Here is a 13846-nt window from a genome sequence, read left to right on the forward strand (position 1 = left end):
TGTCACAAAAATCCGGTTAAAAACTTTAATTAACCAACAGGAGAATCCATATGTACCCTTGAGTCTCCACCATGTTGTTAAAAACACAATTCAAACGCTAAAATAATCTGCAGTCATGAAATGATTGATTGATGCTCATGTCATAAAGTCCAGTAGCATATATTTCATACATATTCAAGACTAATCAAGAAAAAATAGGACAAGTAATGACTTTTTCTCATAGAGCTAGTCATCCAGGCCAGGTAATCTATAAAACTTTTTTCTCTCTCAAATAATCAGAAGAATTTTTTTCCATATTTTTTTTTTAATTGACACAAGAGTAGTTTATTTTTTAGGCTTGTTAGCCTCTTCCTCAGCCTTCTGTTTAGCCTTCTTTTCCCTGTATCCCACCAATCTAGCGGCTGCACGGGCCTGTCGGAGTGCAGTGAAAGCACTGAATTTCTTCTCCTCATCAGTGATCTTCCTTGCTTTCTCTGTTTTAGCGATATTGGTAATAGGCATCACTGCTCCCTTCAGTTGTTTAGCCATCTTTATCTCTTCAGCCTGGAAATTTGATCATAAAAAACTTAATTACAGATAATTGTAACTACTCAATGACATGTTATTTTCATATACCAATATGTTATTCTTTGTATATAGTCTGAAAACAGATTATAAGTTCTGTGAACACATTTATTCTGTCAGAAACCTATAATGTGTCAAATGTTAAATTACAACCTGTATCAAGCTTGAATATTGTGTCCATTTTTGCCAACTGTTCAGAGTTTGACCTCTGGAATTGTATCCAGCTGCTCACGGCCAAGCTGTTTATTTGTTAATTGTTTAATTATAAATTTGATTGTTATTTTTTTTATTGTTTTGTTTCACACTATCATACCTTTCACAGCCAAGTTTAAGCTATGGAGTTTTCTCATACATGTAGTTGAATAGGGGCTGAGTGGTTTAAGTAGTAACACTATGTATCATTAGTCTGTCAACATGGAGGATGTGAGTTTGAATATGGCACCTAGCAGGAGTACTCAACACTAAACTCAATTGACTACGATTTGTTTGGAATCAAAATACTTATACACAAGTTATATATAATTCTTGACCTGAAACTAGTGTCTTGGGGCCCCTTTTTTTAGGTTAAGACCATCATCCCCCAACAACAATTCCAACCTTCCTTTTGTGGTATTGAACCTTCTGGTTAAATTTTAAAAAGATCCATACACTTTTTAAAACTAAAAGTTATCGTCTTAGTCCAGTCAAAGTAAGTTTGAACATCAGACTAATTGCAACAGAAAATGTGTTAACTCTTATCTATACCATTTAGCCAAAAGTATACACAGAAAAAAGTCCCATAAAATCTAACTGGAGGAACACTCAAAAATCAGTTTTTAATACCTATGGAAATAAACATTGGAAAGGGAGATAACTCTGCAAAAATAAGTCTTTAATTGGGTCAGTTTTTGGTCGATTTTCTTAAAATTCATGTCAAGTTTGATACTTTGATGAGGTTATAAGTTTGTTTTTGACTACATTATATAATCTTCTGCTCATGAAATGTACAAAACCGAAGTGTTATTGGTATTTTAAAATTTTTTGGCACATTTTTCATTAAATAAATTGCAAATTTATCGCTTCGTGAATATTTTGAAAAAATAATGTGCATATTTGGTATTGTTTATATCTGCAAATTATATTTGTTCAGCATCTACCTTGTTTTGGGATACTTTGCACCATTATATATATAATTAAAAGAATAGATGCTTAATTATTTTAAATTAAATTTGAGATTCTTTACCTTGGCATGTTGAAAAATCTAACAAATGGTCAACTAGTGAATTATGTAATCTAGGTTGTAGCTTGATAAAAGATATGAAAACACCTTTAGGTACCAGTCTTGTATTACAACTCCAGTTTCCGGTGCATGTCTCAAAGCATGGAGGGAAACAAAATAGTGCATTTTTTTCTGAATATTTTTTCTGAACTCAATTTTTTCTGTTTGATTATAGGTTTATGCTGAATTGAAACATATATATAGACTTTAAAAAAATCTTGCATCTTTTGGGGGATATCAATCCATGAAAGTGGAAGGATATCATGTTTACTGGAAGTGGTGCGGCCTAGTAAAAAAAGAAACAGAAAGTAGAAAAAAAATGTTTTGACTTCAGGATTACGTAACTTTTTATTCTTCATGGCATGACCCACTTTTTTTTCGATTAAATCACAATTCCACATTAGTACATACATTATATGAACATGAATTTTTTTTCTATATGTATCATTTTTTATTTTTTTTACTTCCAAAGATCAGCTGTTTTGCATGCAAGCCTATGGAGCAGTCAATTAGAAGACTGCAACCTTTAGAGTTGTTTGTTATACTCTAAAGACGGCTAAAATATCAAGAATCAATACATTCTGTTGAATAGAAGCGGTAAAGTTAGAACTTTGTATCAATTTTAATTGATATTTTTGCCTTTCTTGTAGTTATCTTCCACTTCTATGCAAATCTCAACAGGAATTTTAAAATTGTTTATTTTTAGTTTTAATTAAGTTAGATTTTGTTGGATTTTTTTCTGTGTATATTTGGGGTATAATGGTTAAGATTAAAACTTAAAAATCTTCTGTTGCAATTACTTTAAGGTTAGGGTCAAATTTATGCTAGATTGACTGGACTATCTTGGCAATAATTAACAGGCGACTGCTTGCAAAATACTGTGGTGGTCATAGCGGTTAAAGACTTACAGTGGCATCACCCTTCCTTGGTCGGCTCATCTTCTTAGGGAACAAAATCAATTTAGATTTGTATTCCTTTAGTCGCTGTGCATTTTGCTGTAAAGACTCAATAGATTTGTTCTTTCTCCTGTAATCAACAGCAATACCAATGCTCAAGGCTTGTCTCTTATTGATTCCAGCATTCTGTAAAAACAATTAATTTTCTGTAAATTTTTGGCGAATTACAATGTATGTATCGATAAAAATAAACAATACAGCTGATATATACATGTACATGTAAATATAGGAATGTGAAATTCATATAAAATATTTCAATTGCTTTAGATTTAAAATCATGTGCTGAAACATCTTGTCATTATCACTCTTTGAAACGTCTCAAAATACATTTTTAGTTTATAGTTATGGAAAAAGTCTTAAAGTTTGCTTTTTTTGAGTAAGTATATATGATAAACAAACTACTAAACACCGCTCATATTATATACTCAATTGATAACATGTTCTTGTTGATGGCAGTCGTAAGTGAATTAAAAGAAAACGGGATGTCAATAATTCAATAGCAGAACATTTATGAAGAAATATAGGATTTTATTTTTAAGAACGTCTTTGTACACATATTTAAAATCAATAGTAAAAACAAACATTTTAAGAATATAAATTATACATGTATTCACCTTTTTTTTGTCAAATTATCCGTTGTATAGCTTTAATCATGTTAATCTGATGCTAAAATGTGACTATTTGAAATGATAATTTGTAGATTATATTATTGATGCTGTCATACATCCACATTATAAAGATAATAAATATATATATGTACAACAGCATCTAGATTGAAATTGATAGTGTTATATAATCAAACATTTGTTAACCCCTGTTGACAAAAATACCTTCAATTCTTCAAGGGTGAAACCTTTTCCAGATCGAAGTTTAGTGTTGTATTTTACTGTTGGACAACGAACTATGGGTCTAAGCTGGCCAGCAACTGGACGAGGGGCAATCTTCAAAGCTTTCTGGACTCTGGTCCTGTGCCTCCTCTTCTTCCTCATTGGCTGGTTGAACCAAGTCTTGACATATCTCTGCCAGTCTTTTCGGAAATGCCCATTTGGGATTATGTTGTTTCTTTTGGGGGCCATTGTTTAACTGAAAAACAAATTTATGAATAAGTTTCAAAGTCAATTCATGCATTATCATATGTAAATGTGTGATTCTGTCTTTGCCAGATTTTTTTTTCAAAGGCTGTAAAGAAATCTGGCAATGTCTGTTTCCTCTTTGCTTGTTGACCTGTCTTCATAACTCCTTGAGTCCTGATCAATGTTTTTTTTTGTCTGTATTACAAAAGGGTGCTTTACTAATATGCTGAATGATCCTTTGTTAAGCACACACACGACTGCATTAAAATCATTTCAAATGTCTCAAACCATATCCTTTTTCGTAACGCTGTCAGAGAATATTAAAATATATTTTAATAATTTAAACAAAATGCATGCTAGGACAAAAAGTCAATTCAATCGGTAAGCAAGGTTTGATTTTGTTTTATATTTGGAAACAATTTGAACCGGCAATTTACTTAATTATTTGAAAAGGGGAAATTTCATATGCTGCTGCTTATTGAAAACCCTGCCTATGGATTTTACTAACCCTCTATGAATCTGTAGGGGGGCCAGTTGCAAACCATACAACTTATAATAGGATGTACATGTATCTTCTTTTTCATATAATCCAATAAAGATATTATTTTTGATATCGGAAGTTTAGTGCCATTTTCTGAATTGCCTGTGTATCTAACCATCTATGGGTCCCTAGTGGATCAGTAGTGTGAACAGTGTAACAAATTAATCACACACAGCTTTTCTGCCAAATTTTGAATGAAAATTAGAAATTAACATTAATAGTAGATGTGATATGATCATCATGACCCTTAGTCCGAGATTACTCTGACATCTAACGGCTGTTTTGCCAGACAAGCTGGGGCTGTGGGACTTCAGAGCTCGTCCCATATCAAAAAGTGGATATTTGCCCACCCAAAATAGATGCCCTGCTTCGTCGCTTCTGGTGCCAACGGACGACCTTGGAATTATATAAATCGGGTATCAATTTGTTCATTTTTCATATATCTCTTCATTTATGTAAGTTTCACCTACCTGCCACCCTTTATAATATTGTCTCATATTTAGACAGTTTTTACAGTGACCCACCGATTCTGGCATTTTGACTTTCATTTTGAAAGATTGTCATGTGTCATCACAAGAAAAAAGTGAGGCACAACGGACTATGGGAAATGATGTATACATATGACCCTAGGTCACTATGAATATATAATCTAACAACTCGCTCATTTACAATGTAAGCAATGTAAATATCCCAGAGCTTCCGAATGTCAACTTGGTTGGCACTAAATGCTTAATACCGATCTCCTGTAAAGAAGGTGAAAAATCGTGGTTGGCTACTAAATGTTAAATATCGATCTTGTATAAAGGAGGTGAAAAAAGTATAAATATTTGCATATTTGAGTCTTGAGGTCTCGTAACTTTACGTCCATTTGAAAATAAAAGTAAAAATATCTGAATCAATGGGTCACTGTGAAAACTCTCTAATTATGAGAAAATAAAGGGTGGCAGGTAAGGTGAAACTTACATAAATGAAGAGATAAATGAAAAATGAACAAGTTGATACCCAATTTATATAATTCCAAGGCAGTCCGTTGGCACCAGAAGCAACGAAGCAGCGCATCTATTTTGGCTGGGCAAATATCCGCTTTTTGATATGGGACGAGCTCTGACGTCCCCAGCTTGTCTGGCAAAACAGCCGTTGGACGTCAGATTAATCTCGGGACTACACGACCCTATCACTAAATCATGACAACTGGCCAAGCTTTGCGTTTTCATTCATGGACAAAAGTCAGGGACTACGATAATAAGGTCTTTTCAACTGAGACTGCTATATTATATTAGTCTCAGTTTTCAATGACAGTACTACTGACGTATAAATGTACTGTTCACAAGATTCGAGACTCCACAGGACCTCTTACGACTCCCTCGAAGTGTCAAGACTGTTCGAATGTACATGTTTTAGACTTAAGCAGTCGTCAACCCTTTATTGATACATATTCTACAAATAAATTGGACGATACATGTGTATATTCCCGAGAGAGCTCACCGAGGACGACTAAACATTGGTGGTGATATCATTGAAATTGCTAGTTTATTACGGTGTCGAGCAAAGAAATTGACATGGTAGCTATCAAATATGAATACATGTAGTTATATTAATTATTTGGAAGTTCAAAAGTAATTGTCATTTGAACAGATTGATCAGATTTAACAATGCATAAAAATTATTAGACATACATTCGTATGGCCGAAAATGAAAAAGGAAGAGGAAGTGGAATACTTAAAATATTCCGGTGACGGGATGACTAGAGAAAACGGATTTGAAAAACAAAACAAATGCAAAAAAAGAGGAAAAATAAGATGTTATTAAAGCTGTATTTAAAACGAAATTAACTAGAAATATTACAACAAATATATTCCAATAGAATGTTGATAAATATAATGATAATATGAAGGGAATTAATATTTTATTACTCATGATTTTTATTATTTATAGTGATATATTGATTATACCTATGTACATTGAGTAAATATAAGATAATATTCAAAATTTAGGGTGGTAACAATGTTTGTAAATACCAATTTCAGAAAATTTTCTGAGCCTAAAAAAGATCGACTGTTCAGGTCCACGCATGCGCAGGGTGAGAGAAAAACCTAGAAAAATCTTGAAATACAACAAAGCTAACTGGAGTAACATCAAATCAGATCTAGAAAAAACATACAAAGACCTACTAAACCTAGAGGACAAAACAAATGTAAATGACATGTGGAACACATTTAAAACGAATCTTTCAAAATCAGTGGAAAACAACATTCCCCATAAGTTCCTAACATACAAAAACAGACTACCTTGGATTCACAACAATCTAAGGAAAATGATCAATAGAAAAAACAAGCTCTATTATAAAATGAAACAAGACATCAAGTATGCTGAAAAGTACCGACATCTGAAAAAACAAGTACAAAAAGAACAAAGAACTGCATACTGGGGTTATATTGAAAAAATGATCTTAGACCTACCCATAAATGAACCAGACCAACAATTCAACAATCAGTCTAAACCTAAAAAGCTATTTTCCTTCATTAAATCACTGCGCACAGATAACACCGGTGTTGCACCTCTAAAAAAAGAAGGACAATTAATAGCTGACACAAAGCAAAAGGCAGACATACTCAACACACAATTCCAATCAGTGTTTACAACAGAATCAAATAACACCATTCCAGACAAAGGTCCTAGCTCACACCCTGTGATAACATCACTTGAAATATCCTTACCTGGTGTCAAGAAACTCCTACACAATATAAACCCACATAAGGCAACTGGCCCAGACAACATCAGCGGCAGAATACTTAAAGAACTCAAAGACCAAACAGCTCCAATTCTCACACTTATCTTTAAAACATCTCTTGAAACTGGCATTACACCATCAGACTGGAAACACGCCAATGTAGCACCAGCATTCAAAAAAGGGGAAAAATATAAACCAGAAAATTACCGCCCTATATCATTGACATGTATATCCTGTAAACTTATGGAGCATATCATCACAAAACACATCATCAACCATCTTGAAAAGAACAACATACTGTATGACCTCCAGCATGGCTTCCGTCAGTCTAGATCTTGCGAAACACAACTCATTTCATTCATTCAAGAACTTGCAGCAAATAATAACAACAACACTCAAATAGACTTAATTATAATGGACTTTGCCAAAGCCTTTGACAAAGTCCCTCATAAAAGATTACTCTATAAATTACACTATTACGGTATCCAAAATGAAACTTTAAACTGGGTCTCTGCATTCTTAAATGACAGAACACAAACAGTTGTCCTGGATGGAGAGTCATCTGACCTAGCCCCAGTCACCTCAGGTGTCCCTCAAGGCACAGTTCTGGGCCCAGTATTATTCTAGGTATACATTAACGACCTACCAGAATACCTATCATCCAGTAAGCTCAGACTGTTTGCCGATGACAGTATCATCTACAAAACCATCAAATCTCAAAGCGACTGTGATGCACTACAGTTAGATTTAGATGCAGCTGCTAGGTGGGAGCAAGACTGGTTGATGGCTTTCCATCCAGACAAATGCACAGTCCTTACAGTCTCACAGAAGAAAAACCCATTTAAACATGACTATATCCTTCACAATCACAAACTGGAACTTGTCTCTTCGGCTAAATATCTGGGCATTACACTTCAAGCAAACCTAAAATGGTCTAAACATACAGACAACATCATAGCTAATGGCAACAAATCTCTGGGCTTCTTAAAAAGAAACTTAAAAACATCATGTCAGAACATCAAAACTCAGGCATATCTGGCACTAGTCCGTCCTAAACTGGAATATTCATGTTCAGTATGGGACCCTCACACAGTTGAACAAACCTCAAAAATCGAGATGGTCCAAAGGCGAGCTGCCAGATATGTCTGTAACAGATACCATAACATCAGTAGCCCGACAGATATGATAAACACCCTAAACTGGCCAACTCTACAGGAAAGAAGAACTCGCACAAGATTAATAATGTTCTATAAAATAGTACATCAAATCGTAGCTATACCATCGGCTATTCTCATACCATCAGACAGTAGAACACGCAAAAACCATAATTATACTTTTAGACACATTTCAACCAAAAAAGATACATATAAATACTCATTTTTTCCATATACCATAACTCAGTGGAACTTATTGCCAATGCAAACAGTCGCTGTCGCCACAGTCGACACTTTCAGAGAACAGCTCACACCAGCTGTTCTCCACAAATTCATCTAACTCATTATTAGCCTATGTACATAGTTTTAATCACAATTTTAATAAATTATGCACCTCAAATTTATTTCCAAATATATTTGTTTTTGTTTTGGCCCTTTTGTTTTTGTAAATATATATATAGGCCACGCTGCGCGCGCAAACAGTAAATAATCTTCAGATCATTGAAGGACTACTGAAAACCTAAAGAAGAAGAAGATAAGTCATGATCGGCCGCTCGCATGATCAGTCATAAAATCATTTTTTCCACAATATTGTTTAACCAAAGATTTAGTATGATATTATTAATTGTATTTCAAGTCTGTCATACAAAGTTATCAGCAAATTATACAACCCTTTCAAATTAATTCACTTATTTTTTGTGCTTATCAGTAGTTGGAAGATTTTCTCAAATTAAAATGTTTGGTGAAATCAGACATTATAACGTCGGACATTTGAAAATTGAAATTCGACTCATCTTAACTAATACCAATACCCTTTTATAATAACTTCATATCATAGTCTATATTTTTTAGGTAGGAAAACTAACAACCAAATTATACATGTATAACTAACGAAATTGTGATTATTAAGTATACAGGTCGTGTAAATGTCAGACACTGGTTTACATATGGGCACTACATTGCACTAGACGTTTGCACACATTATTTTAGCATGCAACGGTACCCAATCAAAATGTATTTCTTCATGTGTTATGCCTCAAATAGCAAGTAGGGGGATGAAATTACACTAAAAAAAATTGGGTCATGAATTTGAAAGTCAAGCAGTGATTTGGTTCATCTGAAAAAGGTTACAAATTAGCATTTCGGAAGCTGTAAAAAGATTTTAAGACCCCCTTATTACAAAATTGCCCATATTTTGAGTTAGAGCTAATGAGGTTTTCTATAATTTTGATATAATTTGTCCCAAAAGTAGTACAACACACTGTAAAAATGTTATTCTGAAAGCGCAGGTGCGATTTTTCTGCTGTCAATCTATTTCATGGAAAGTCTATCGTCATTGTTTATCTAAGCTTATTTCATTTATGGAGATCAAAATTCATGTTTAAACCAACGTCTGTTCCTCGTGTGACATCTCTGGCTTTCAAATGTTTGGGTGTGAGCATTCCTCATGATTCCTCATCGGCGGATCAAGGGGGGGGGGGGGGCTGGGGGCCCGCCCCCCCCCCTTTCGTGGGAAAAAATTGGTTGATTATATAGGGAATCAGGAATCATTGAAGCATGACTGGAGCGGGGCCCCCCTTAGGTCAGTCAGCGCCCCCCTCCCCCTTAGAAAAAGTTCTGGATCCGCCACTGTTCCTGCTGAAGTTAAATTCAGAAAAGCGCGCCAGACACACTAAATCCATGAAGTGTCATTTTTCGTCCAATAGATAAAGAAAGCGCAAATGTCCTTGAAATTGAAGCGCTAAATAAATGTCCATTTGAAAGAGAGAAAACCTCCTGCGCCGTTTCATAATTATACGGCATGAGTTATATTGTAAACATGTCCACCTCATGCAGTGTTCTAGATAGGATTCTAAAACACAATGACACAGTTTTAAAGATACAAGTCACGGTTTAGGTATTTTTTGCCTGAAAACAGAAGACTAGGTCATGTACATCTAGACAAACAAAAATGGGGGGGGGGGGGGGGGGGGATGATGTATTAAAAGTAATTTGGAGTTGTAAAAAGCCTCTCCTAGAAGTTTATTTTTTTCATGTGCATTAGAAAGTATTATTTTATTTAGAACACAGAAACGCAGCTATGATATTGAAACGGAAGGACGTTTCGACCATGAGGGTAATAGCAACCAAACTTGGCAGCCATCTTGCTGATTTGAGATATCATTGATGTGGTATTTTATGTAAACTTAATGTTGATAAAATTATGTTAATTTGAATGTCCCTTGCTATCTTTCACCTCTCTTTGACGTCCTTTAAAAATCTCAAAAAAACGAAGAAAAAAAAATGAAAATCATATAGCATGATATGAAGGTTATGAACCTATCCTGTTTAAACACTTAAAAAAGTCAATATCAAGCAACAAGATATCTTAAAATAAGTAAAAACACAACTGATTCATCGTGACAAATTAGAATATCATCATTGTATACAAAAAACAAAATCCAATTTTAAAAATTGGTATTTAGTATGGCTTAAAATGTTTTTAATTATTATTTCTCAATTCCCTTATTATATTCGTTTCAATCTTTTGTCGAATTAGTTAATAATTGTGAGAACATAAAAGTACAAAAAAATCAAGAACACAAAGAATGACAAGAAAAAAAGAAATACAAAATATACGACAACACCATGTTCTACAAAGTTTGATTTTTGCACCCAACTCATTTTTGGAGGACAGGAATTTGATATTTGAAATGTACAAGACCTTTCATTTGATATACAACAACCTTATCTTAAAAGAAAATTTATTTTTTGCACCCAATGACCCTACCCAACCCATTATTTGGGGACGCCAAATTTGATATTTGTGTAATGTACGCTTTATGGACTTTCATTTGATATGCGACAACCTAACCACCAGAGGAGTTTACATTTTTTGCACTAAATGACCCCACCCTTCCAACTTGGATGAAAAAGGGGTTTGAAAATTTCTTTTTTTATGAGAGCTCATTTAGACGTTCAATTTGATTATACATTTTGCAAAGTGCCAAAAATGATGCAATATCAATTATATAAATAAAACTTATTAAACTTACATAGTCAATGTAAAAGATGAAAATTTCAATATGACTTTTTTTTTATAGTTTTTCATTGAAAGTTTTTGGTAATTTGTCAAATATATTGCCCTGTTAAACTCTTCAATTTCTGAAAATTTCAGGTGGTAACCTGTTTTTGATTTAGAAATACATGCCTCCGTTCGCAAAATTTTAAACTGTATTATCTCTTAAACGACAATAGATATCTGAAATTTGTTAAAAGAAAAATGATCTGCAGTGAAAGGACAACATTTTAGAAAAAAAATTGGGACAATTTCAAAGTTCATCAAAGTCACAATGAATAATCAAATATATGATGCAATACCAAACTTGAGAACCGGAAGTCATAGAGACATGGGACTACCACCATTCAACTCATGACCACTTGACCTTTAAATTTTCACAAGTTCAAGGTCATAGTTTACTTTAGAGGTCAAGGTTAAATTTCATCATGACCTGACATTGACCTCGAATTTAAGGTCTCAAAGTACTGATCATTTTTGCAATCTATAGTAGGTTGATATCTGTTACCTTTTCGAAGATATACACACAATACTATACTTTTAAGCATTATCTCGTCGTAACTTTTGAACAGACGGTCGGATATTTTTAGGCTTAATGTATAAATGTAGAACATCGAGAGGAACATTTTATTCACAGTATGTATGCAGCAAACTCTTATCGTTTTCTTAATATGTAAGCTTGAAATTGCAGCGTAAAATTTTTTTGCACTCGGTGACCTTTGACCTTGGGTGAAAATTAAAAGTCACACGAACTAAAGATTATTGGTGAAGGTCCCAAGTCTCTACGACTTCCGGTTCTCAAAATACAAATTTTCAAAAATTGTGTATATTTTTTAAGGGAAATAACTCCTTATAAGGGTTGGTAACAAAATAATTGTTTATGTTTATTAACATTGCCAAATATTAAGGCTTTTCTACCTCAGGCATAGATTACCTTAGGTGTATTTGGCAAAACTTTTAGGTATTTTGGTCCTCAATGCTCTTCAACTTTGTTCCTAATTTTGGCTTTTTTACTTTTTTGGATTCGAGCGTCACTGATGAGTCTTTTGTAGAAGAAACGCGCGTCGGGCGTATATACAAAATTTAGTCCTGGTATCTATGATGAGTTTATTTATTGCCATCCATTCCTGTACATGTTGCCGTTTTCAATTTGATTCTATCTCTAATACTTTTTAAGAAAAATACAAATAAAAGAAATTGCTTATTTAAGGGGATATAACTCTCAAAATGGATGATGAAATCCTACGCAGCCTTATACGATAATACATCATGATAAAATCTACCTATCGTCCAAATAAGGTAATTATATCTTTAAAAACAACGATGGAGGGCCATGTTGAAAAAACTAATAAAAGGGAGATAACTTCTAAGGGGGAGGATGAAATCCTTAACAGGGTCATCTGGTTATACTTCATGATGAGGTTTGTCGATGGTTCATATTTGGTCTTGATAACTTCAAAAGAAACGTGGGGAGGCCATGCCAAAAAAATGTTGGAAGAAAAAAAAGAAGAAGAAAAAAAAAAGAAAAACAAAAAACATTAGAAAAACAATAAGGTCTTTCCTCGCGTAGGGGAAGACCTTAATAAACACAGTATAGTAGAAATGAATAAGCATTAGTGTAGTAATAGAATAAGATACAACACGAAGGCACCATGATACCGTGGTTTTATCCAGGAAGACACCATGATACCGTGGTTATATCCAGGAAGACACAGATGTTCTATTTATCATTTTAATGAGTTTTACGCTGTACGTTTAGAAAAGAAAAAATGGATTGTTATAAAGCTTCTACACTTTAAAAAACTAGTTTGCGTGACATGGCAAAAATTGGAAAAAATACCGTTTTCTTTCATTATCCAATACAGGCCATTCTAGATAATACAAATCTTTGTAATGGTACTTGTCTCCTAGCTCTGACCTTAGTTAGCATTCTTTACTGATCTCTTTTAAAAGGAAAATATTAATTTATTGTTTTTTTTAATAATTAATAGAAACCTCATCTGGAAGTATTAAACATAATTCTCACATATTGAATATTTCTTGTAGATTTCTTGTAATAAAATTAAGAATGGAAATGGGGAATGGGATGAAGAGACATGATTAGAGATGATTATTTCAAAAAAAAAATCAGGTCCAAAGAGTTATAAAATCCGTTTAAAAAAATCTTTTATCATAGCGACATTAGGTACTAAACTAGTTTTCACATGAACGAACTCGCTGGCCGTTAATTTTACGTTATTTTTTTCAGCCTGTTAGTAGAAAGGACGGTCATCTGTGACACCACTGATATTTACTCTTCATGTATGACTCTGGAAGAGACTCTATTTTGTATCTTTTTTCTTATTTAAAGATTAGGATGCATTGTAAATTTCTAATCTAAAAGATTAGTTATTACAAGAGATATTCAACCAGAAATAGATACTCGAAATAAAATTGAACATAAACGAAATTTGACTACTTCCTCATGGGGGAAATTTTATTTCAAATTTTACCTGATATCAATTTTATTGT

General features: G+C 33.5%; 1 protein-coding gene across 1 annotated transcript; it reads right to left on the minus strand.

The window, feature by feature from the left end:
* Positions 1-284: 284 nt before the first annotated feature.
* On the minus strand, positions 285-6145 carry LOC139523167 (large ribosomal subunit protein eL13-like). The gene is made up of 4 exons (XM_071316973.1): positions 6069-6145; positions 3609-3861; positions 2731-2904; positions 285-543 (listed from the first exon to the last, which is right to left on the minus strand). The coding sequence occupies exons 2-4, from the start codon at positions 3852-3854 to the stop codon at positions 325-327; spliced, it is 639 nt and encodes a 212-aa protein (XP_071173074.1). The 5' UTR covers positions 3855-3861; positions 6069-6145; the 3' UTR covers positions 285-324.
* Between the last annotated feature and the right edge of the window lie 7701 nt (positions 6146-13846).

Source organism: Mytilus edulis, chromosome 5 (genome assembly GCF_963676685.1).
Source record: "Mytilus edulis chromosome 5, xbMytEdul2.2, whole genome shotgun sequence".
Taxonomy (NCBI): Eukaryota; Metazoa; Mollusca; class Bivalvia; order Mytilida; family Mytilidae; genus Mytilus; species Mytilus edulis.